The sequence below is a fragment of the Cajanus cajan genome, chromosome 11, assembly GCF_000230855.2.
Source record: "Cajanus cajan strain Asha chromosome 11, NIPB_CcT2T_4, whole genome shotgun sequence".
NCBI lineage: Eukaryota > Viridiplantae > Streptophyta > Magnoliopsida > Fabales > Fabaceae > Cajanus > Cajanus cajan.
The window spans coordinates 42367993-42394199 of record NC_138527.1 but is presented as its reverse complement, the minus strand read 5'-3'; the positions used below and the strand labels follow the sequence as shown (position 1 = coordinate 42394199).

General features: G+C 33.8%; 2 protein-coding genes across 6 annotated transcripts; one reads left to right on the top strand and one right to left on the bottom strand.

Moving 5' to 3' along the window:
* Positions 1 to 5922: 5922 nt before the first annotated feature.
* LOC109801111 (O-fucosyltransferase 29) lies at positions 5923 to 11105 on the top strand. Of its 2 annotated transcripts, none has more exons than XM_020362104.3 (9): positions 5923 to 6542; positions 6649 to 6739; positions 7243 to 7319; positions 7604 to 7692; positions 7777 to 7966; positions 8132 to 8313; positions 8566 to 8668; positions 8854 to 9182; positions 10488 to 11105. In XM_020362104.3, exons 1-9 carry the CDS (start codon positions 6330 to 6332, stop codon positions 10798 to 10800), a joined length of 1587 nt encoding a protein of 528 aa, XP_020217693.1. In that variant the 5' UTR covers positions 5923 to 6329; the 3' UTR covers positions 10801 to 11105. The 2 variants fall into 2 exon arrangements, with proteins under 2 accessions (XP_020217693.1, XP_020217692.1); XM_020362103.3 differs by having other exon boundaries at positions 5927 to 6569.
* A 520-nt stretch (positions 11106 to 11625) lies between these two features.
* Positions 11626 to 24626, bottom strand: LOC109800099 (protein SWOLLEN 1). Of its 4 annotated transcripts, XM_029271818.2 has the most exons (18): positions 24443 to 24626; positions 24254 to 24352; positions 21177 to 23224; positions 20249 to 20716; positions 18195 to 18580; positions 17675 to 17971; positions 17493 to 17554; positions 17069 to 17121; positions 16869 to 16976; positions 15123 to 16789; positions 14791 to 14899; positions 14152 to 14326; positions 13412 to 13479; positions 13180 to 13295; positions 12670 to 13105; positions 12269 to 12573; positions 12053 to 12125; positions 11626 to 11935 (listed from the first exon to the last, which is right to left on the bottom strand). In XM_029271818.2, exons 3-18 carry the CDS (start codon positions 23212 to 23214, stop codon positions 11931 to 11933), a joined length of 6366 nt encoding a protein of 2121 aa, XP_029127651.2. In that variant the 5' UTR covers positions 23215 to 23224; positions 24254 to 24352; positions 24443 to 24626; the 3' UTR covers positions 11626 to 11930. The 4 variants fall into 4 exon arrangements, with proteins under 4 accessions (XP_029127651.2, XP_029127650.2, XP_082922315.1 ...); XM_029271817.2 differs by having other exon boundaries at positions 17493 to 17971; XM_083066189.1 differs by having other exon boundaries at positions 17493 to 17971; positions 21243 to 23224.
* Positions 24627 to 26207: the final 1581 nt, after the last annotated feature.

Here is a 26207-nt window from a genome sequence, read left to right as displayed (position 1 = left end):
TTCAATTTTTAATTGAACAATTTTAGTCCCTCAAATATCATAATTGTGCAATTTTAGTCTCTTTCATTAAAAATTTAATAATTTTAATATATATATATATATATATAATGTTTTAAAATTATACAATTATTTGTTTAATCAAGTTAACACATATTATAATTTTCTTCGATGTATCAAATGATATATATTTATTTTTAATAAATAAATAAAATTTATATATTATTATTTTTATAATATTATTGATAAATTAATATCAATAATATTATTAATATATTTATAAATAAACTAATAATTTGATAAATATAAATTATTATATATTAATATATTTTTACAAAAATATAAGTATATTAATTAAAAATATACATATCTTTTCTTATATATTTATATTTTTTGTAAAAATATATTAATATATACTAAGTCATATTTATCAAATTATTAGTTTATCTATAAATATACTAAAAATATTATTGATATTAATTTATCAATAATATTAAAATACTAATAATATATATTTTATTTATTTAGTAATAATAAATATATATCATTTGATATATTAACAAAAATTATAATATACGTTAACTTGAATAGACAAATAATTGTATAATTTTAAAATATTGTATATATATATATATATATATTATATGTTAAAATTATTAAATTTTTAATGGGAGAGACTAAAATCGCACAATTATGATATTTGAGAGACTAAAATTGTTCAATTAAAAATTAAATGACTAAAATCACACAATTACAATCTTTTATGGACTAAAATTACCTAATTAAAATTTTGGGGATTAAAATTGCACGATTGTAATACTTGAGGGATCAAAAACATAATTAAGCCTTTATTTTATATGATACAAAATAATTATAAATGTTGACTATAAAAAAAATCACATTTTTTTTAAAGAAATACTTGTTTGATTAATTTACTCTTACATTAAATATGTTCATCTTTTTATTTAAACCTTAGTTCGTTACATTATATGGAACCAATAAACCTATTTGTCATTTCCCACTATATATATATATATACATGTTTTTATAAATAATATAGTTAAAATTTGATCATTAATTTTATAATTATTAACAATAACTTTTTGCCGTTTAAAATGTATATTCTTTGATATTTAAATTCACTAGATTTATTAAATTTAGATGTATAAATTTTGTGTGAATAATTTTTTTTTAGAGAAATTAGGTTAACTCATTTCATCTACAATATGGTAAACAATATTAGGAGAGATATGATTGTAATCATGATGACTAGCTTGAGGCTCGAATGACTTGGCTAAAATATATGAGCAATCGAGTTAGCTTATCTAGAAGTGAAACTGACCTCACAATATTTAATCTATTCAAAAGATACTTACAGTTTCTTATAATAGTCTCAAATTCAAAAATATTCAAAATTGAACCATTAACACAGTCAACAACCTGCTTATAGTCTGATTTGAAAATAATGTCATCCAGTTGTTGATCCAATGCCCAATTAAAAGCATCTTGGAGTGCAATGGATTCACACTCATGTGAAGTAGGGAGAAATGTAAACATATTAGTTTTAGTTTTAGGAAAGAGTCGTCCTTGTCTCAAATACACACTTCAGTGATGAAACCATGATCCAAAGGGAAGAGGGCCAACGTCCAAGTTACACTTCAACATACCCTGACGAGGCAGAGTCCACTGCGGCTTCAAGGAAGGAAAGGGTATACGAAGATCATCTTTAGATAGTTGACAAGCTTGAGATCATGAAGTAAAAGAATCATTCGCTTTAAACAGTGCATCATGGCAGTCTCATTCCTTGCCTTCCCAGAGTTTCTTGTTTTTACAAGACTAGATACTCCAAATGATCATAACCAACTCCCTCACCAGCTTGGGATCCCACAACTACAACAATGCAAAAACAAAAACTATTAAACTATCAAATTTATCCTTTAATGAATTCACTTGTAATCTGAACGAACAAGTTGCCCAACATTGTTGCGCAACTCTACAATCTAAAAAAATATGTCAAGTACTCTCTAACTGATGCTCACATGGAATACACAAGTTAGAACAATTCACTCCTCTACACTGAAGATTAATTATCGTGGGGAGTACATCTCTACAAATCCACCAAAGGAATGTCTTAACCTTTGTAGGCACTTGGTGATTCCAAATTTTATTCTAATGACCATCAACTCTTGAATAATTAGAATCCACCGTTTGATTCATGTAACCATTCTACGTAGATTGTTCTAAGAATCTACCATCCTTACTCCAACGCTAGATGTGTTGATTTTTGCCTTTTACACTCGAGAGGGGTATGTTGAGAATAACTTTCCTATCCTTATGTTGAAAAAGATCATTGATCAAATCAATATTCCAACAACCAGTATCTTTGATTATAAGATCTTCCACTCTGAGATCTTGAAGCCCTTCACTAACTTTTGTCTGAATCACACAATTGCCCTTAGAATTCCTTAACCAAGGATCATTCCATACACTAATCTCAACCCCTCTCCCCACCTTCCACCATGACTTTCCTTCACCAACTTGAGAGAATTCCAAATATTTTTCCACAAATAGCTAGGGTTGTTACCAAGAGGAGCATTAATAAGATCCACTTTCAAATGATATTTAGATTTAATAAGCCTGCTTACAATGGAGTTAAGTCCTTTTATTAGATGCAAAGCAAGATTAAAAGTTCATGGGTTTCTAAAACCCAAGCCACCAAATTCTTTCTTCATATATAGTCAACTTATCCCAACGAAGCCAATTCAAACCCTTATCTTGACCAAACATAGAATCCCACTAATAAGAGTTCATCATTTTCTCAAGCTCCTTACAAATGTTTTTCTGGAGAAGTTAAATACTCATGATGTAGGAGGGGATAACTTGTAGAAAATATGTGTGAATAAAATCTTATTCACAAAAAATATTTAGTGTCTCTCAATATATTATAGAATTTAAAAATAAAACAAAAAATAATAATAAATTAAGCGGTTATTTAAAGAGTTCGTGAACGATAATTACTAAAAGAAAAATATTTTCTTTTTTTATTAGTATTTAGATTGTAATGGTCTAAAATTGTGATGAAAAAAAAGAAGTATTCTATTTTTTTTATTAGTATAGATAAATATGTTTAAACGATGATTGACTTGAGAATGTAACCTGTGGTTACTTTTTAAGAATCCTAATCCGAACCATGGGAAATATGGCTGTCATAAATTCAAATCACTTGTTTTATTTGAGTGTTTCTGTTCCTGTAATAAAAAAATTGTTTTGATTAAAAATAAAATTTTATTATATATATATATATATATATATATATATATTTTTTTTTTTTCTACATATCTTTGACAGTTCCGTTAGACTATAAATTATCTTTCTCTTACATACCGCCTAATCAACAAAACAAAACTTGAAACATGGATACGAGTTATTTATTTATTTTTATTCATTAAAACTATATTTATAGTACTAAAATTCAAATACAGTTTGTATACTACCTCAAACACTCACCATTGATTACTTATATTCAAGACATTAAAGAGTATTTCTTATTTAATGAATTTTATGCATCTATGATTTTAATAAATTTGAATGAATAAAAAAATTACTAACATACCACGTGTGCCCTTCAAGAGATTAACTAGACCAATAATTATTATTAGTTTCCGCTCATTATTGGTGTTCTAATATATTCATGGCTTTAGGTTATTAATCAGTAATCAATGACATTCTTGGCGCCACCACGGAGTACTCGATTAACATGGGTCCATCTTCTGTTTAAAAGCGCAACAAGAACGCGCGGTGATGAATCTAGAATATGGAACTTTAGAACGCATTACGTACACTTTTCCAGTTTAAACTTTAAAGTGAGCTATGAGAGTGGTATATTTGCTTTTCTTTTCTACATCCATCTTTTAATCCCTTTGAGCAAAGGATCGGAGGCATTTTACGTGTTATATAGATAAAGGAATTTTCCATTTCCAAGATTTGAAGCTGTAAACTATTCCTACAAAAGGATAACGTATGTACCAAAAAAAAATAAAAATAACAAGATCAGGGTTAATGAGATCTCCGTGCCCGTGCGAGTTTGTATGCATATATGGCATTCAATAAACATTGTATAATTAAATATGATCAATTACAGGGTGAATAATTTTTACACTTTCATACAATCACTTATATATTGTAAATTTATTGATTTATATAATAAATATTTTAGTTATGTATTATAAATTTATTGACTTATATAATAAATAATTTTAAAATTATATTAATTTAATTTTTATTGAATAATAATATAAAAAACTTCACCTTTATAATGGATAGAAAATAAACAAATAATTATGTTTTGAAGACTCTTTTCTCTTTCTCTCTCTCACACATATATTAAAAATATGTTAGAAATGAAAAATAAAAATAAGATTCAGTTACTTTTAATTTTATACAAAGTTTTAAATTAAGAATACGCCTGGCTGTGATTATTGGGAGTTATGGTTACGGCTAGGAGGTGGTAGAGAACACTTAGAAATGGCTGCTGATACGAAGAGGATTTAATCCAACAAAATTACTACCAATTATGAAAATTACGTAATGAATTTGTATCTCTGTGCTGCCATGTTTTGACTAAAAGAATTGTTTAACGGAATAGGTTGCCTATAGCATTTATATATCGATGGAGGATTAATAAATAGAAAGGCATAATAATGAAAGCATGCATGGGTGTATATACTCTTGTGAGTAGGGGTAGGCAAAATGAACTGAACTAAACTGAATTTATAAAAATTATACTGAACTTAAAAGTAGTTCTCATGAACTGAACTAAACTAAATATTAGTTTAGATGAACTGAACTGAACTATTTTTTTGTGTCATTAAACTGAACTTAATTATACTATAAAAACTTGAACTAAGCTGCAATTTAAACTGCAGTGAACTGTTATGATATTTTGAATTGAACAATTTTGACTCATTAATTTATCAAAATAGGATACATTTGCCAACTTTACTTTATTTTCCATTTTATTTAAATTTTTTAAAGAAAAAAAATATAAAATTAAGTCAAACAAACTTAGTGAATTTTAAGCCTAAAAATAAATAGTCCAACATAGCTCAATTGATCCATTAGGTTCGATAAAATTGATACAGTTTTTTTTCACTTTTTTCCTAAAATTTTGGTTATTAGACTATCGAGTTAATTCATTAAGACATAACATGTTAGACATATTTAATTTTTATTCTTTTATAAAATTAGTTCAAATTTTATAATTCAGTTCAGTTTTATAGTTCAGTATAATTAACTTTCCAATCGTTCAGTTCAATTTTTTTTAAACAGTTCAGTTCAATTTTTTTACAAACAATTCAATTTTTTATAATACAGTTTAATTCAGTTTACTACCGATTTAGTTCAGTTTTTTTTACCTATCCTTATTTGTGAAAAGGAAAGAAGCAGTTTAGTTTATAATGACGACAATTTAGTATTATGTGAAAAGGAAAGAAGCAGTTTGTTCTTTGGTAGCGGAGGGATCCAAAAGGAAGGAGACAGATATCGAGACCAACTACAAGACAATTTAACAAGTAACATTCTTAACGTCTTCGCTGCTCTCTTTAATACACACTTTCTATTATTATTATTTATTATTATTATTATTTTAATTTTCCAGATAGGAATTTTTTATAAATAATTATTGTTTATAATTAAAATCCGTCTTTTATTTTGACTAAATTATTAATCAGTCCCATTGACGTTTAATTTTCTCTACCGACCGTTTTTATTACGTTCATAATGTTCAAAACTTCAAATGCAAAAATTCATTTAAAAAAATAGGTGTAATTAAAATTATTTATATATAAATATAAATATATTGACGTTGTGTTAATTTGATGGTCACGGCGAGGAAGAAATATGATGGTTTTGATGATGATCCTGCATGGGTCCCTTCTCTTTGTGTTTCCTATATTCCACTCCAAATTAACTAACTAATAAAATAAATAAAACTTGTTTGTTTTTTCATAATTTGTTGTTTCTGGACTGGGAAGTCGGATCAGATATGTAGGGCTACGTTCATGCGAAACAGTACAAATAAATAATCACAATTATTTTAGTAATTTTTTTTTTTTTTAAAAGAGGGAGAGAGCATTGTTTGTTTGTTTATGATATTGAGGAGAGGAGAGGAGATTTGTGTTTAGGATAGTTGGAGAGTGAGTGAGTGTGAGTAAGTCTTTGTTTGTGCAGTGCACGTCCATGGTCCAATCGATTATTACTGAACAAGTGAGAAAGAAAGAGGGTACTAAATTAGGGTTTGTGTGAGGATGTGAGTGTGGATGTAAGAACTAAGAATGGGTGTGAGTGTGGGAAAGTTCACGACGAACCTGGCCGTCATAGCGCAAGCCAACAATAAATGTAGGAAGCACGTCTGCACGACGTCGTTTCACCACCGCAAGAAGATACCTTGGTCTCTGCTTTGCGGCTTCATGCTATTCGGGCTGGGCCTTATTTCCCTCTTCACGGGCCACATGGCCTCTGATCTCGAATGGTACTCTCACCGATTGGTCCGTCGCACTCTCTACTCTACGCTGGTTCGTCATTTTCCCTTCTCCTTTCCATTCTCGCAAACGCAATCTTCTCAATGTCATTCTTTTTCCACCTCTTTGTTAGGATGGCAACTACCGTGCGCCAATCGATGTTTGGAAATCCCAGTATTCTCAATACTACTATGGATGCTGTGAAAGGGGACGCCGTTATGCTCGTCAGTTTCCAATGCATCTTCTTTCGTCAATTGCCATTCTCAATTTTACCTGTTATCAAGCCAATCATTCGTTTCTTTTTTTCTTTCTTGCATTGGCTCTACCCGAATTAGATACATTTTTCTTTTTGTAACTTCTTTTGGACAAGTTTGTGCAAACAAGGCCTAAGATATGACGTGATTACTCCCTCGTGGTGATGGCACTGCGAAAGAAATTAATTGCGGGAAGTGGAATCGTCTTTTTAATATGCATGTGAAGGGGTGTTGTGTTGTGTTGTTGTTCAATGTTTTCAACACTTGCTCTTGTTTATTGTTAAGCTATGTATGTGAATTTTAGGGTTTAGGATGTTTTCTATGAGGTGACTTAAGGGATGTGTGAACAGATTGAAGGGCTTCGTTTTATGTTTTGATTAGTTTGTGCATGAATTAACTCATAAAATTGGGTTGAGAAGATACTAACTTTTATGTGTCAACTTCTCTCTTATTTTGGTAACCGGATAATGTAGCTGCTGTGAGTGAGCGGATGTCAAATGGGTACTTGCTTATTGGAACTAGCGGAGGACTGAACCAACAAAGAACTGGGGTGAGTAGGACATAAGTTCTATGATATGGTACATCATGATCATTTGAATATCGTGTAAGATCTGTCCTCTTAGTTGCTTGCCTAATGCTTACCGATTAAAAGCATGGAAAAGATAAGAGTTTATATACAATTTTCTCTTAAACAATTTGCTATGATTCAGTTCTTTTCAGAGAATATGATGGTTGGTTTGTTCTCTTTCCTAGTCATGTAGATAATTTTATTTTCTTAAAATAATAATGACTAAGTGCTTTCTGTGGAAATGACAATCATGTTCCTGCATCCAGATAACAGATGCTGTTGTTGTTGCGCGAATTCTTAATGCCACACTAGTTGTACCTGAGTTGGATCATCATTCTTTTTGGAAGGATGATAGGTAATCTGCAGTTCCTTTCACACATTCACCATGAGAATCAAGTTCCTTGATTCGTATAATAAAAACATTTTTGTTTGAATACAGTGACTTCGTCCATATTTTCGATGTTGATTGGTTCATTTCTTATCTCGCAAAAGATATTACTATTGTCAGAAGAGTTCCTGATAAGTTCATGCGGTCAATGGAGAAGCCACCATATACAATGCGTGTCCCAAGGAAATCAGAGCCCGATTATTATCTTGATCAAGTTTTGCCTATACTTTTGAGAAGACAGGTTTGGTCATTTGTTACTGATACATGTTTGAAATTTCTTAATTCTCTAGATGTTTTGATTCATTAAATAACTCTCAAGATGAAACATTAGTAACTCGTTTTGTCAATTTTGGAATATCTCTGAATTTGACTCGGACAACTAACTAACATGTAGGAGATTTTACAGGTTGTTCAATTGACAAAATTTGACTACAGACTTGCAAATAACCTTGATGAGGATCTACAAAAGCTACGTTGCCGTGTTAATTTTCATGCTCTGAGATTTACAAAACCTATACAAGAACTTGGTCAAAGTATTGTTATGAGAATGCACAAGATGGCACACCGCTTCATAGCAGTCCATTTGAGGTTTGTTTGAAGTTTCCCTTTTTGCAACGTTAAAGCATTCTGAAATTTGAAAATCATTGTAATTGGAAATATTTGTTTAACTTCTAGTTTGGGGTCTTAAGGCAGGGAACCTCTCAAATTCAACTTTCTCACGCAACTTAATAATAACAATAAAAGCTTGTTTCACTCAAAAGTATGAAATAGAATAAGGGAAGCAAGGAGGATCCATGGTAATTGCCTCTAATGACAGAATTTGTGATTTATTTATGACAGGTTTGAATCAGATATGCTAGCATTTTCAGGTTGTTATTTTGGTGGGGGAGAAAAAGAGAGACACGAGCTTGGTGAAATCAGAAAAAGGTGGACAACATTACCTGTAAGACTACATTCTATCCTTTCTTAACTGTGCTGACTATCTGAAGCCATTGAAACACATTTTCCTGAACCTGATACGCATTCTAATTGTAAATTAACTTCTGCTGTCCAAGACTTCTTAGATTTGAAAATAACTATTTTTGTGCTGTGATGAAATGAATGAATTATTTCCTCATGATAAAACAGGATTTGAGCCCAGATGGAGAGCGGAGACGAGGGAAATGTCCTCTTACCCCTCATGAAGTGGGTTTGATGCTGCGGGCACTTGGCTTTTCAAATGACACATACCTCTATGTTGCATCAGGAGAAATATACGGAGGGGATGAAACTATGCAGCCTCTTAGAGATCTTTTCCCCAACATCTATACCAAGGAGATGCTAGCTGAAGAAGAGCTGAAACCTTTCCTTCCATTTTCATCCCGCCTTGCTGCTATTGACTACATTGTTTGTGATGAAAGTGATGTATTTGCCACTAACAACAATGGTAACATGGCCAAGATTCTTGCAGGTCGAAGGTAATATATAGAATCTCTCTAATCCTCCTTTTGTTTGTTTAGTACATTAGTGAATGAACTTAATTCTAAAAGTTAAACTAAAGAAAATGAATAAATGATTATCCACAACTAGTATTGGAAATTCTAGGCATAATTATGATTGTTCTCTTATGGAATGTGGCAATTATGTCGCATATTTGCTCTTGAACTATATTCCAAATAGGTGGGAGAGATGTATGCTTTTAGTTGGACTTAGGGAAGCATGTTATATTTTACTCTATACTTATTCACTGGTAATCTTGTAGAAAGTAAAGGGATAATATATACATTTAGGATCATCTGGAACATGAACTTCAACGTTGTTGGAAGATTCAGAGTATAGGATATGTATTAGATTGGGTTAAAGATTGATCTAGGGTAAAATGATGCAATGTCGACAAATAAGGTAAGATCTATATACTATTTCTTCACCACCTCTTCTGTTGATTACTCTACTTGGTACTAAAATTGCATTTTGTGTTGTTTGGAGTTAACAAAGTCCGGCTAACTATAGTGACAATGTTGGGAAGTTTCAAGATAAATAGAGGTTGTATAATATATTTAGCATATCCAACTATGTTCTTCGCCAAGGACCATTCTCCTAGCATGCTTTAGACCTTTGGCACCTTCATTTAACTGAAAATAGCAAAACTTGTTGAGAAGCTAAGAGCGTGTTTGGAAAACCATTTTTTTTAACGAAAAAAAAACACACTTTCCAAAGCACCAAAATACAAAGCAACTATTTTTATCTTTTCCGTTCAACGTACGTTTGTCAAATTTTAATAATAAAACAAACACACACTAAATCTGATATGCTGATGTTAGAAATTAGAATTAACATTGATGTCAAAGTTTGTGAAGTTGTATTATACAAAAAAACAACTACTAGGCTTTTTATTCAGGCATTTAAGCAAGACTTGATTAACGTACTAATCTTCTGTCAATGTTTGTTTTTCCCAAGGATCAATACTTGGGAGATTTCACGTCCTCATTTACAAATAATTAGGCAGTCATGTAGTTGATTGATTTCACTTCAGTTATCTTTTCCTAAAGCAAAAGTGGTCCCATGAAAAGTATAACTTGTTTCAGTAGGTTTACTGTAAAGCCTGTCTTTGCCTCGGCTATTTTTTACAAACACAAAATTCAAAACTTGATGCGGTAGTAAATTCCATGCACATGTGCTACTGCTTGTAATGCTTGCTTTTACAGACTACCGCTCTATCTTTCTATTATTTTATTTTTGTCTAACGTGCCTCCTAGAGTAACCTTTGATTTTGTTTACAATAGGAGATACATGGGTCACAAAAGAACAATTAGACCAAATGCAAAGAAGCTTAGCACGCTATTTTCAGCAAGGCATCAGATGGACTGGGACACCTTTGCCAAAAAGGTTAAGGCATGCCAGAGAGGATTCATGGGAGAGCCAGATGAGATGAGACCTGGGCGAGGTGAATTTCATGAATTTCCCAGCTCTTGCGTGTGCAAGAGACCATATGCGGATGAACTAAGCAAAGAGGTATACCGTCCCCCAAAACTCGTTGCAATAAACCTCACAAAAGCTGATTCCTTGTCGAATGGAATTAGAAGAGGCAGCACATGAAGAAATTACTTTGAACCACCTAGGTTATCGGTGAGGGAAAAAAAATCGAAAGAGTTGTCACTTGCGCTGTTGATGCCAACTGAACGTCAATTGAAAATTGAATGCTATGGCAATGCGTCCATTGTCACATGATTGATCTTTGTAAATCATCAGGGGATCCAGTTCTAAGGTGGGTGGCTCAGTTTAGGTCCTAAGGATGTCAATCCGATGCAAAATGTAGATATATACATGCTTAGCTTAGATTGCTTTTAATCTATTTTCGCCACATTGTCTCCGTACAAAATTGAGTTGCGCTTTTTCTCTCATTCTGTCAGCCTAATCCATTCTAGTCAAATAGTAGATTCAGATATACATAAAACCATCCATTGGTCAGGTGCAACTTCAAACGAGTTTTACTCCTCAAAAAACCATAAAAAGCTCAAGCCATTAAATCAGAACTTTTTGCTAGAGACCATTAAATTGTAATTTGAATGGTCAGAATTAAAAGATAAGTGTACATAATTTGTTATTTTATACACTAATTTCTAAATTATTTTCACTAAAATACCCTACCGTACAATGATTATAAAACCAATTACTTTATCATGTTTTGTAGTGTATTTAAAAAAATCTTAATTTTAATTACCCATTTAAATTTTAGAGTTAAAACTCAATCTTTTTGCTCTCGTCTCAACTTCATTGACAAATGAATGTATGTATTAATGGTCAATTATATAAATTTTAATATATCGATGTCTATAAAAGAAACTTTCAATTTATAATTAACAAGTTATTAAAAAAGTGCGAACTAGAGCGGTTAGCAGAGGTACTACTAGTCGACAGCCATTGGTGTGTAGAGCATGACGTTATCATTTGATCAACAAACAAGGTAGATAACATGGATAATTTCCACATATAGCACAAGACTGGGATCAAATCACATTTTAAAGAAAAAAATATACTAAAATCAATATGACCGACCGTCTACTGAGCTACAGTCTGCCTACAACATAGGAAGCAAGAATTTTCATTCCTAGGTTCCCTCTATTATAAATATACACATCTATGCTAGCTAGGTATGTCCCTCTCATCTAATAACAGGCCGGTCTTTTAACTGTACCGCATCACTGCAATGGAAGCTCCTTCCATTTTTAACCTGTTATAACACGGTTGAAATGAAATAATAACTCTATCCACAAAAAAAATAAAAAAATTTCTGATAAAATAAAATAAAAACCAATTGACCCCAAATATAAATTCTACAGATACTCACCCTTGGTATTACGATTATGCGAAACCGAAGGAATCTTTGAAATGATCAAAGAGCTCTGCAATCCTTCTAATAGCTGCCACCGATCCAAGCCACCACACCAGATCAGATTCAAAACAAAAGATATATACAAAATACAATCTTCAAATAGTAAAAATGGCTTCATACTTAGCGGTGATGAAGAAAATATTTCATTAGACTCAACCGAGAGAAACTTACTCTGGACGTTGGCTGGATCCTGCGATTGGATCTCCGGGGCTCAACGACATCAGATGCTGATTTCATGGGATTATCATTTGAAGCCTTTTCCATCTCACCTTTACCCAATTTATCACGGGCAGGCGCAAGTTTTCCTTTACTTGCTCTTGTTGTGGTTGCCCGTTTAGTGGGATGATGAGCATCCACTGCAGTTGCCAGCGACGAAAACAAGATTGGCCCTTCTGTTGTTCCTTCAGTTGCAGACTGGGGTGCTCTCTCCACCTTACTTTCATTCTGGGAAGCATCCTTAATCCTTTCTGTATGACCTGTCAACGCATTGGTAAGAGAAAACGCATTTAATAAAGAAATGTCTTTTGGTGGGATTACTCTACTCAAAACACATACTATTTTTCCAGACTTACTAGTCTTAGGCTTGGAGCTAGCTCCATGTTTCTCCTTGGCATCATTTTTAGAACTATTTTTCCATCCTCTGGGTCCTGAACTTTGAGGCATCAAGAAATTTGCGAGTTTAACTGAATCATTTCTATCTATCTTACTGCTTTCATTAACTTCCATAAATTTCCTTTTCTTCCCAGGTTTAGGAACGCCAAAAATTACTTTTGATCCTTGTTTTTTGAGACCCGTCCTCACCATTCTGTGTGCTCCCAGTTTATTTTCATTCTTGCTGCTCTTACCAATGTTAAACACTTTATCGTTTTCAGTCAAATTAAGTGATTTCATCTCATCAGATTTTGCTGATGACTCCACAGCATCAATACTTTTTGACATCCTGTCTTTCCCTTTTACCTCTACCGCATGACTACCGCGTTTAGGTCGCTTTTCGTGTGGTGTATCACCCTGTATGCAAAATGTAAAAGTTAGCGTAAACAACCATGAAATTGGAACAGTAAACGAACTTAAAAACGAAGTACCTCATGGGTAGAACTTTTATTTGCCCCCACTTTAGAAGATTCAATCCATTTCCCATCCTTCCATATAAGGGACGGACGGAGATGCCAAGCTCTAACAACCAACGTTTCTCCACTACCTGCATAGAAAACCAATATTATGCATTTTCCAATAAGGTGCTAATGTTTTTTATACCTTGGTAAGGATTAAGAAACAACATAAAATACAAAATGTTTATTCAAATTATGCACATACCAGGAAAGTGGATGGTAAATGTAGTTTCATCTTCCTTATTCTTCTCTGTGACTACTCCTTCCCGCCAGCTGATGACAAAAAAGTACCATGTGAGAGAACTTTAAACACGTTATTATCTCAATTATTATTACAAATAATATTTTTAAGTTAGAGTCTCTTTGGTTCAAAGGAGGGGAGAGGAGAAGTTATAAATTTTTTGGCTGAGAGGAGGGGGGAGTTATCTCTTTTCTTGCTTGGTTCACAAGGAGATAAGAGAGATTTTAAAAGTCAATTTACCTTTGTATTATTATAATTTAAAAAACATAAGGATTTTTTAACATTATATAGGAGAGCTAAAATTAGATGAGAAGGGTTTTTGTTCCCCTTCATCCTCCTAAAAATTGAACAAAATAAGAAAAGTTTATAAAAATCCCTCTCCTCCTGTCCCTTCCATTCCCCTCCAACCAAACACTGTTAAAATTAATGCAATAGTTGCTAATTCACTTTTTACTACGATATTTAATTGAACCATGAAAGAATGGGAAATGATGTAATTAAATTAAAGAACAGGAGGAAGTGCAAAATGATCCTGATTTTGCAAGACAAACAAACCAACAAACACCCATGTCTACAATGAAGAAAATCAACAATAAATAAACATATCATATTGTATAATCCATACACAACAACTCAAGGGAATTGAAGAACTGGCTATCAATAGATAGCTAATTAAGAAAACTCAATAGATTAGCAAACCAGACCTTTCTTGTATCCATGCATCAACTTTATCCCCAACAGACCATGCAAAATCTCCCATAGCAGCTCTAGGTCTCTTTCTTTTTCCTTCATTTTGTATAGTAGTCATAGGCCGAGCAGTACGTATTCTGGGGTGTTTGTCTCCTTCACATTCAAGTGAAACCCATTCCTTCAAGGGCCCTGCACCAAAAGGAGAACAATATTTTTTATCATAATCAATGAATAAACACTAATACACAATTGAACAAGAACTCAAAGAAAGATGGCCAGCAAGTCATTATCATCCATACAGATATATACAGGCCATGCGAGAAAACATGACCATCTAATAAACACTATTTTTTATGATTTATCCAAAAATCATTTCAAGCTCAAAATATGAATTAACTTATGAACTTGTGACAAATTTGGAAAATAAATAAATAAATAAAAATTTATATGATTTGGCCTAGTGTAGCATTTGCATTCTGATGTTCCCCTTTCAGAAGAATCTTCATAACTTTACAATCAAATGAACTCAAGTCCATTGACATTTCCATTAATAGCCAAATATTGGAGATACAGTCATGCCATTTTTCTTTCTGGCCAACTAATTAATAAGATACTTCTATTCTCATCAAATACAATAAAGACGCTTGACCAACCTTCAGCAGCTACAAGTGAAGTGTAACATACATAAGCTTTATCATCCTTCACACTCAAAATATTGGCAGTGAACCACGCAGCTTTAAACCCTTCCTCGTCTTTAAAAACCTGATTCATATAATAGCTTCAGTTTACCAGGAAATATATAATTTAATAGCAACATATTACTATTCAAAAATTTAAAAATGAAAAGGATGCATGTCAGTTTAATTAAAAACTAGTACCTAATCCTCACCAAAGTTGACATCAGAAAAAATAACCCATGGTCATCAATCTAGCCACTTTCAACAGTTAAAGTTAAAATGAAAATAAATAAATAAATAAAAACAACCTCTACGAGTAAGCCCTCTTTGATGTTACTTTTCTCCAGATTTTCAGATCCATTACTAACAACGAAAGGAGCCTGAATTTCAGTCTCAGATTCAGGAACCACATCAACAGGCTTAACTACATCAGAAACTTTGCGTCCCTTTGATCCTCTTGAATTCTTTTCATTGATCTTAATAGAAGCAGGAATGCCACCAGGCAAAATGTCTCTGTTATGTGTATAAGAAGTTTCAGGAATATCTCTCACACTGTCAATGTTCACCGCATCTCTGGTAATGTCTTTGAATAATCCAATTTGCTGAGAAGACTCCCGGGTTGCTTTCAAACATCCCTCTGGGCCAGCTTCTACCAAATGACTTAATGGCAGAGGATCACCCATGGTTACAATCTTTCCTGCTTGAGATACAGCCTCTGCAGCCAGCTCAGCAGCCCTAACAATAGCATCCATATTTTCAGCTCTTTTGGTGGCAGCTGAAGCAGCTTCCACTCTCCTTTTAACAACTTCCTTGGCAGCAACAATGATAGAGCCAGGACTATTGGTTCCATTAGCACCTTTCAAGATGGAAGCAGGGGTAGCTTTTCCCAAGTTATTGGTACCCTCAGGAAGAGAAATTTGATTACTTTGGCTGGAATTATCATAACCAGATGACAGTAATGCCTCATCGGCCATTAGTTTTGCTTGAAGAGCAGCATTTGATGCAACATTGGCAGCTGCAGCTGCTGCTTTTGCAATGGCTGCAGCTGCTGCAGCTGCAACTGCTGCAGAAGCTAATTTAGCCTCAATATCTGGCATCAATCCAGAATTTTTATGCTTATCCAACTGATTCCATAACTCTAGGCTATGATTCACCGCAGCAGCAGAGAGAGCAGACGCTTCCTCTGCATGTACCCTAGCCTCCTTAACTTTCATAAGAGACTCGTCTGACATAATCCTCTTCTCAACATTCCGGTCAGTTTTGGATTGATCAACGAGAGGAGATACAGACATAACTGATTTTTCAACAGTAGTTATTGCCACATTCCCAACAGGGGCCACAACGGCAACAGAAGTAGGCACAGGAGACAGTGATTGCAAAGCCCTCTGGCCAAGATCCTCAGATACCACAACCTTTTTTCTTTTTTTGGGCTTTGGATCTGAAGAATTTTGAGAAGGTACTGTCACATTGTTTGCATCAAGCAGAGAGGCAGTTCCCCCAAAGATACTTTGCAAACCTGCACTGGAAGTAGGGAGACCGGAAGTGACATTCTTTACACCAGAGGAAGGAGGCAGAGATCCTTTGATTGAACTTAACTTAATTGCATCTGAGGCAGGTGATGCAGATATATGGTTGCTATTGTCAGGTGCAGGAGTTGGAGAAGCAATCCATGGTCCTCGAATTTGAGATATCCAAGGAGTGTTATGTCCAAGAAAGTTCCTCCCAGGAGTAGTTTGATAAGGATGCAATGGAGTAATTGCCTGTGGATAATCCACAACAGAGCCTCTTGCAAGGGCACTAGGTTGCAGGGAATCACTACCTAGACCTAGAGTTGATAGGCTCCAAAGTGGGGATGAAAGAGGTATTAATGGATTAACATTTGGAGTAGCCTTGCTGCTGGTTCGACCAAGAGGAGAAGAGATACCTTTCCCTTGAACAGTACTTTGCTTAAGTGGCAAATCAGAGGTTCTAGCAACTGCAAATCTCAATTATCAGGAGTTAACCAAACAAGTCAAATAACAAAATCACAGAAAAAGTTATATCTTAAGAGATACCAGATCGTGATTGCAGAGGTGTTTCTGGGTTAGCAGGATGAGATTTTTGACCATGTTGCCTTTCCATGCAGGCCCGCCAAGCATTCTCCCAAATGCTCCTTCCACCATCTAAAAACACAATTTCTAGGGCTTCAATATTTTATTATGCACAAATAACAGAAAAGAACATGCAAGAGAATAATGATAAACAAAAAATTAACCTGATCCTCCAAAAGCTGATATCATATATGCCTCATCCGGTACTGTGCCTTGACTGCAGCAACATCAAAAGACAAAATAATTGGCAGAGTTGATTACCATGCCACAAAATCTAGAGCATTAATAACTATATCATGCAGAAAGCAGATATAAATGGATCGGGTGAGCTTGGCCTCAAATAGTTTTGATTGAACAAGTATGGAGTAAGTCTAAATTCTATACACCAATTAAAACAGAAAGGCAAAGTATACAATGAGCCAAGATTTTCCAATTTTCAATTAACTACAGGGAGTGTGAGTGTTATGTCAGGCATCTTGTAGGGAATAAGTCAAAAAATGCATGATTGAGGATTCATAAGCACATGCACACATCACATTTGTGTAGAATCCATAATAATTTTAAAAAAAATTAAACATTTGAACTCACATCAAAGCTCCATAGACAAATATCTGTGCACGCAATTGTACTTGCTGCAGATCTGTGAAAGGCTGATGAAACAAAACAGGTGGAGAAGCAGAAGTGTTCAAATCTGGAAGGCTAGATGTTGAAGTATTTACAAAAGTAAATGACTTTGTACTATTTGAGTCAATGTTCCCATACTGCTGCACCTCATTTGACTGCATCATCTGGAAACCAGGAGATGGGCTCAGCGAAACTTTGGCTGATTTATCACCTCTATTAGATTGTCTAGCCAGAGTAGTGTCTTTTGCATGACTTCCTCTTCTAGAAGATTCCTTTCCAGCTGACTTATTAGATGTTCGCCTAGTTTTGCGCTCAGGCGTAGCTTTAGAAGCACTTTGTGATACCTCCACATCTGATATTTGTGGCTTTCCACGGGAGATATTTCCTACAGTTTTGGTTTTTGAAGGACCTGGTCCAGAAGTTGAAGGAGATCCTTCCACAGCCTTCAATGATGAAGTGGAAGGAGAAAAAAAATGAAGTCTATAAGATCATTTGTCATTCATAATGTAAACAACAGAATATATCACCCATGCACTTCACATAATGAACCCCTGAGAAGCCACTTTGCACATTCAGAAGACACTCAACAGGAAATATAGGTATTAAAAGTAATAACATACAAATACCAATTCCTTAGCTTGGATTATATACTGCAACAAGACTTACTGGTTTGAGGGTTTCAGTAACAGGAATTGATTTCATCTTGCCAACATCTTCGGTATTCTCATCTATAGCATCCTTTTTGGTTAAATCAATCACTGAATTTACTTCAGGAGTTGACCTTCTTTCTTCTTTAGATGCATTACTGTCCTTTATATCTTGAGCAGTAGAGAATACATTTTCTGCACCACCATTAATGAACTCAGAAACTGGCTTGTTCTGAGTAACTTGTGTTTTGTCCTTCGCAGTTTGGGAAGGGCTTCCAAATGTACTAGAGGGATTACAAGCACTGTTAGCAGGAAAGCTTCCAACTCCAGTCTCACGCAACTCAATGCAAGAGTCCGGTACAGAAGCAGAAGATACAGAAACTTGGTTTCCAAGTAAAATGTCACCTACAAAGTCCATATTATAATATGTATGGAAACATTTGAAGCAACTTCAAACATGCAATACAGATCACCCAGGAAAAAACAACCTCTAAGCATTAGACAATATAAACAAAACTATCATCACGTCATGGTTATTTATCGCCATTGATAAGGGTAGCAATGTGGCATGTTAATTAAAAGGAAACTATGAATAACATAAGGCTATGGATTAAAAATATATGGTCATCAGAATGGTTGGGGGTTGAGCTGCCAAGACCGACACAAATACTATGCACAAGAAACACAGAAGACTCATTTCTTGGTTTCAACATACTTTTTTCCACCATCTGATTTTTTTATGGATGAGTCTGCTCTCATTTTCCTTGTGAAAGGATGTGTAGTCAAGGGGGGAATCTACTTTCAAGAAAAATTTCAGTTTTATCACCTTTCTACCTGTACACAACTCCAATTCCTCTGTTCTTTTCTGTAGAGAGCTCCTTCCATGCGAATTTGACTTCTTTCCTCTAGGAAATTTTATTTTCCCCAGAATACCCTTTATGTTTTGGGCAGTAGAATATGGTGTTTGGGATTTATGGAGTACCTGCCCTACCCTCAATTTAGATATCTATTTTTCTATCCATTCATCTGAGTTTTAGGAGAGGAAGTAGTGAACAACGTTGTAGTGTTTTTAGTTAATAAACATTTATGTCCTGATAATTTACATAATAGGCTTGTTTTTACATAATGTTGTATTGTTTTTAGTTCATAAACATTCCTCTCTGGGTTTCAGTTTATGGTAGGAGCTTTTTTTATCATGTAATCAAAGGAATTGGATAATTCTATTAATACCATGATAATCCTCTGTCATTTTTATTACCTTCTTACCTGCTATGTTTATCTTCTTTTTAAGAGGACTCCTTTACTCACCAGATATACAGTTTTATCTTAATAGATTCTTGGATAATAGCATCATAATGCAAAGGGATTTTCTACTGTGCATCATGATGGTCTTAGGCATAAGGAAAACAATTGAAATTTCAATAACAAGAGAATTACCTTCAGAAGAATTGAGAGAAAAAAATTGCATTGCTCATATAACTAGTAATTTGTACGTTGCAACCAGCTCATATAGTCCACAATCATATTCTAAATTGCATTATATTTAAAATTTCAGTCATAAGTTTTCTTCGCTGATGCAATTGATTGTACATAATATGAGTACAAGTTTATTAGACAGAATTAGCTCGATAGCTGAGAAACTGGATCATGTAAAGCCACAATATCATCGTTACAGAAAAGGAAAACATCCCTTCACGAGAGAACACCAAGATAATGCCTTTTAGTTGAAAATTTACTAAGATAACCCAATTGCACTAAAGGAAGGACTGAACACAAACAGCAATTCTCACTTCACATAGCAATAAGAAATTTTGATAAATCATGAGATGCTCTTTAACATAACAAGTAATGAACAAAAACATGCATCATAGTCTTCCTAAAAGTTGTGTGGCATAATCAGATAGACAGTAAATTGACAATAAGTACATCCACAAAAAACCGATAATAAAATCATTCAATTTTAAACAAAACTTGAATGGTTAGTTCCATCTAGAAGTGATATGTTAATTTGACATAATAAAATACAGAATTTAAGGGATATTTATAAATGGACAAGACTGGATTAAAGATTACCTGATTTTTCTGACAAAGACTTGTCAGGATTCTCCTGCACGGTCTCCTTGTCATCCTTAATTACAGAAACTGTCACACCATCACTCTGTTCCTCTGATAATGCACATGGAACTTGAGGCATACTAGTCTCTTTTGCACATTCCTGAATAACTTCATTTGTTGTTCCTTGAGGTTCACCAATCTTTACAGCACCACTAGAAGTATTAGAAGAATAATGTTTTTCAGTTGCTGTGACATGACAAGGAGCAATTTCCTGTTCAGAAGATCCAAGTGTAGATGTGCCTGCTTCCTCAGCTTCTTTTACTGTAGAAGCTTCCTTTTCCTTGGCAGAAGAAGATCCAACAGGAGTTATCCCTTGAAAATCATTGTGACTTGTAACTTCATGGGTGGAAACAACTTTGCTAGAAGGTGAAATGTCTATTATTTCATGTGATATCAAACTAATATTTTCTGAAACAACTTGTGGAACTGAAAATTAAGATGAAAATAAACCTTTAAGTTAGAGGGCTAACCAAGATCAGTGCACAACCCTATTCTATATCAGCAAACAAGAAAGTGACATATTAATGTGGTACCTAAAGGCTTGTTTGGTTTTTAGAAAATTATTCTTACTTCCATTTTCTGTTTTCACTAATAAATATAAAAAAAATAAAAAAAATATTAAACAAATCTCACCTTGTTTCCTGTTTTAAATTACGTACAAGAAATGGTGGAAACACCAAAATTGGAAGCAATATGAAAACAATGACAATTTTTGTAATTCGTGAAAAGAGGAAATAGCATTTTCTCAAACCAAACAGGCCTAAGAATTTTCGATGGTGGTGCAAATTTAAACAATTCTCAAAATAGGTGGCATTATATATGATTCACCAACAGTGTACAACTATTTAGCCTGTCAGTGTATCAAGATTAAATCTTTATAATGTACCTAAATTATTGGCAGGTATGACATGGATTGATACTGTGGAAGTTGTTAATTCAGTTTCCATACTACCTTCACTAAGAGATGATGAAACAACTGCCTTATCAACAAGATGGGATTGATCAACATCACAGTGCATCTGGCTAGAATCAGAGGGAATCCTTTTACTCTCTTGATCATTGACAGAGACAACTTGACTGCATTTTTCATGGTCATTCTCTCTGTCAGATTCATTGTTTACACATATTTGTGTAAACTCACCCAAAATGGGAGATTTTGTTGAAAAACCTCCTACCCTATTGTCACTATTTCCTTCACTAGTAGTGGAAATGTTATTTTCCTTGGCAGTAAACATAGATGCCTCTGATTTTCTAGACAAAATCACTGTATCCACATGATCACCAGAGTTCAATAGCTCATCCTGTTCATTGACAGAGACAACTTGATCACATTTTCCATTGTCATTCTGCCTGTCAGGTTCATTGTTTATACATATTTGAGTAGACTCTTCCAAAATGGAAGATTTTGCTGAAAAAGCCGTCACAGTGCTACTTGACAAAACTCCTATATTATTGTCACTATTTTGTTGGCTAATAGTGGAAATGTTATTTTCCTCTGCAGTAAACATAGATGCCTCAGATTTGCTTGACAGAATCACTGTGTCCACATGATCACCAGTGTTCAATAGCTCATCTTCCTTAGTAACAGTAACACTGCTCCCACTGTAAGCTGTTTTCTCCATGGCATCCACATTCTGCTGCAGATTAGGACAAATCTCACAATTAGAATTACTAACCTCAACCACTTGCCCCTCAGAGATAGAATCATCTCTAATTGATTTTTTTGGCAATTCATGTGTATTTGGGTCAGCCTGATCGTCCATTACCACATCTTTAATCAACGTTACATATTCACTAGCACTGTTCCGAGACAGAACACTGAAACAAATATCTTCACTGTTTTTTTCAGCTTTCTGCATGTCAGAAACATCTGTTGATTCCATCCTCAAGGCACCCTCTAAATTACTTAACCCGGTCTCAAGACCTTCAACTACACCCCTACCTTCCAAAGTTTCTGCTCTGGGGATTGAACAAAGGGATTTATCCAGATGATGTGCATCACCTCCAACTGCATCTCCATCCAGAGTCTGTGTGTTTACGGCAGCTTCTTTATTCATCACAGGAGATTCCAAATCTTGATTATTAGTGTGCACTTGTAAAGGACCTTGCTTCTCATCACCCATATTTTGCATAGCTGATTCAGCATTATTGGTTTGCACTGCAGATGAATCATCTCGTGTTTTGCCATGATGTGAGTCATCAGCAACAGTCTCAACTTCTCTTTGGTTTGTATTGTTATTTTTGTCATCAGTATATAGAGTCAGACTCCTGTCAGACACAGGCAAGTCTATATTTCTGTAGACATCACTTAGTTCAGGATTACTTGAACTTCCATCAATGGATAATTCATCTTCATGACCTTGGAACACTCCATCCTGAGACTTCTCCATTCCTACATCCTCTTTCAATCCAGAAAAACTTGCACGGGTACCACCAGGTGGACGGGAATCTGTAACAGTATCTTTAAATTCATTTTTATCATCAAGTTTTGGATTGGTATCCATTTGCTTAGCTAAGCAGGCCAGTTCATCACAGGCATCTGATTCCTGAATAACTGTTTGTCTAGGAATATAGTCCTCCTGTCCAACAGATTTTAAAAGCATTTCAACAGATTCCGAGGAAGTGGCCTCAGACCAAACATTGACATGCCTTGATATAGAGCAAGACTCAGCTGCAGTTGAACTGAACTCTATGCCACTACCCCCTCGGGAGAATGCGTCAATCCACTGGTTATCTTCGTTACTTTCAATGCCAAGGAAAACTTCCGTTTCTACTAAACTATCAAATCTTAAATTCGCTTGAAGGCTTTCATCAAAATCAAACTTGGGGAGAGCATATGGCCTTAAGACTGGAGGAAATTTGGTGTTCCCTTCACCAACTAAATGGAGATTCTGGTTTTGAAAATCATTGTCATCATAATCCATGGGTGAATCCCTAAAACAGTAAGCACATTAGAATAAAAGAAACAACAATAATAGTGGGCTTAGCCTAAATATATGCATGCATAGAGAGAAATACAAAAGAAGATGGAGGTGCATACAAGATCCCCCACATGCGCATAAGACATATGCATCCATCATCCAAGCATCAGCAAGTACATGATACAAAGACAAATGGAAGCCCAAATTCATAGAAATTCAAAAATTAATTTAAAAAAAAATGTTGGCTTGTTGTAACAAATTACTGCCCATATATAAAGAAGGTAAACATAGAAGCTCAATTTAATAGTGCAAGAAAACAACATATATTGAAACATTTAACTATTATTACCCCATAATTCAAGATTTTAAGGCCACTACCTAGTTTAGCTGAATAAAAAGAACAAATATCATGGCACAAATAATATAGGTTCCGCCATGGAAATTTATCTATCTAATCAACAAATGGTTCACTGTGAAGGATAATGAGAAGAGAAGAATCCCTGGGGTTTTTAGGCTGCCTGTTGATATGCAAGGTTGATTTTTATATTTTAGAATAACACGTGGGAGAAAACAGAACATAAGATAAACCTAAATATTCGGAAGAATCCAAGTTATTTTGATTCCATATACTATTCAGACAGGTTAATCTTCACTGTAATACAGGAAAAGCTTCTTAGGCACACTGCCATAATAGCGTTCAGCAGCCTCCTTATTAGTCTTGTTAAAAAATGACAGAATTAAAAATGAATACATAAGCAATTCCTTTAAATAATCGAGAAATACAAATTCAATAGTTCTGACTCAACTGAGAGGGAAAAAAAAAATAACAGTTTACGGTTTCCACACAGAGATTAACAACCTTCTGAATTTAAAAGAGTAGTTGAACAGATATTCTGTGCCTGAATTGGCCAGTCAGAGTAGTTACGCAGAAAGTAAACATTTTTCAACCAAAACTCACCATTTAAAACGAAAGGAAGCAAAACTCTTAACCAAATCATAGCAAGGAAAAGATTAAGAACCCAAAGTTGGACATGAACAGTACCAGAATAAGTAAGTCTAGAGACGCTACCTCCCTCCATCCGGCGAGGAAATCCAACCCGTTTGATCTCACCTATTCCTCAATCGTACAGTCATTTATTCCCTCCAACACAAAAAAAGGTCACCGTCAGCGTAATTTGAGCGCAGAAAAAACCAAATAAATAGAACGAAGACAAAGACAATTGAACCTCACCAGTAGATTCGAGTTCCTACGGATCGAATTAGGGTTCCAGTGACGGTGAGAGTAACGAGGAAGAAAAACGCGAAGAAGTGCGAAACTGAAAGACTGAGAGTGGATTTGTTTCGTTGTTCGTTGGGTTGTGGCTGTGAGTGAGTGGGGAATTTTGTTTTTTTCCTAAGGAAGAGAAAATGAGTGTCAGCGACGGGAATCAAAATTGAAAAAAGTGGGTTTGTTCGTAAATAGTCGAGATCCAACGGGCAAAGAGGGTGAAAGGTTACACGTGGACGGTTCTGATTCGCTCACGGAAAGTATCTGCTTTCTAGGGTTAAGCAGGGAACCGGTATCTGTGCGAAACAGTGTCACGTGTGCACGGCTGATTGGTTGTTTGGGTGAAAAGGTGTCTCGTCAAATTCAGATTGCTCTCATCCAACGCTTCCGAAAGGTTTAGATAAATGAATCGCAAATCGGGACCGCTCACATTGGTTTTATCACTTTTCTCTGTCATTAGAGGTGAATAAAAATAATGCTGAAACTGAAACTGAAACATATTTTTATTATTTTAATTTGCAATGCACTTGATTTTACACTCCGTAAAGAAAAAAAATAGATTAAAAAGAAATAAATGATATAAAATATAATTTTCAATTATTTGGCTTAGACGGAATAGAAGTAAGAGATAAAATAAATAATGTTGTAAAGTTGTTTTTGGTGAAATTGAATGCGAGAAAATAAATTAAGGGAATAAGCATATTTTATTTTTATTTTTATTTTTTTAAATCATAATTCAGTGGACAATGACATGTTTTAAAGTGTTTGAGGAACATTAAAACAATTCAATAAATTATTGATAAATTTTAAGCTATTAAAATGACAATATCTAAAAAGAATCAATCAATTAAAATGACAAATCATGAATTATGTATAAAAGAATCAATTACTAAGTACTTTAAATGAATTAAAATAAAAAATAATGGATCATGAATACACTGTCATATGTTTTAATTGATTAGTTAAATTTTTCAATTAATTGAAATGATTAAATACTAAGTATGAATAGACAATCTTAAAATTTAAACAATTTATTGTTAAATTTTATTGATTAAAATCATAATTTTAATCCGTTATATGCACACTAATCTAAAAAAAACATGCATATAAGATTAAATTAAAATCAAACTATTTAACCATAAATCACAATTACGCAGTTATAATATTAATTAATTGTCTATTATAACAAACATTTTAATATGTTGAAATGTTACCAAGTGTGTCATAAACAACACCTTTCAACATAGCTAGAGGTTTTAAAACAAAAACGGTAATAACATCATATTATAAGCACACATCTACAACGAAATAATATGAATCTGACACAAATATGTACATGCAAGCATTTTTCACATTCTTAAGAGCACTAACCATAAATTAACAAATAAATATAACAGGAACTTCTTATCAATAATGGAATAGGTTGTGTGGAAGGAAGAAGATAATTCAACAATTCTCATTAGGTTCTGCAAGTTTCAATAGAAAGCACAAGTGGAAAGAAATCACTATTAACCCTTTTCAAGTGATACCAACTATATTTTACATTCTTTACTCTTTGATCACTTCTATTGAATGGATGTGATTTTGAAAATAATTGGTATTTCATTCATCCGTTTTATCACGTTCTCAAAAGCTTCAAAACAAAATGTTACTTTCTTAACTTTTATTTAAATTAAGATAATAGATTAATATGATTTTCATTATTTGAATATTCAAATTAATGATATAA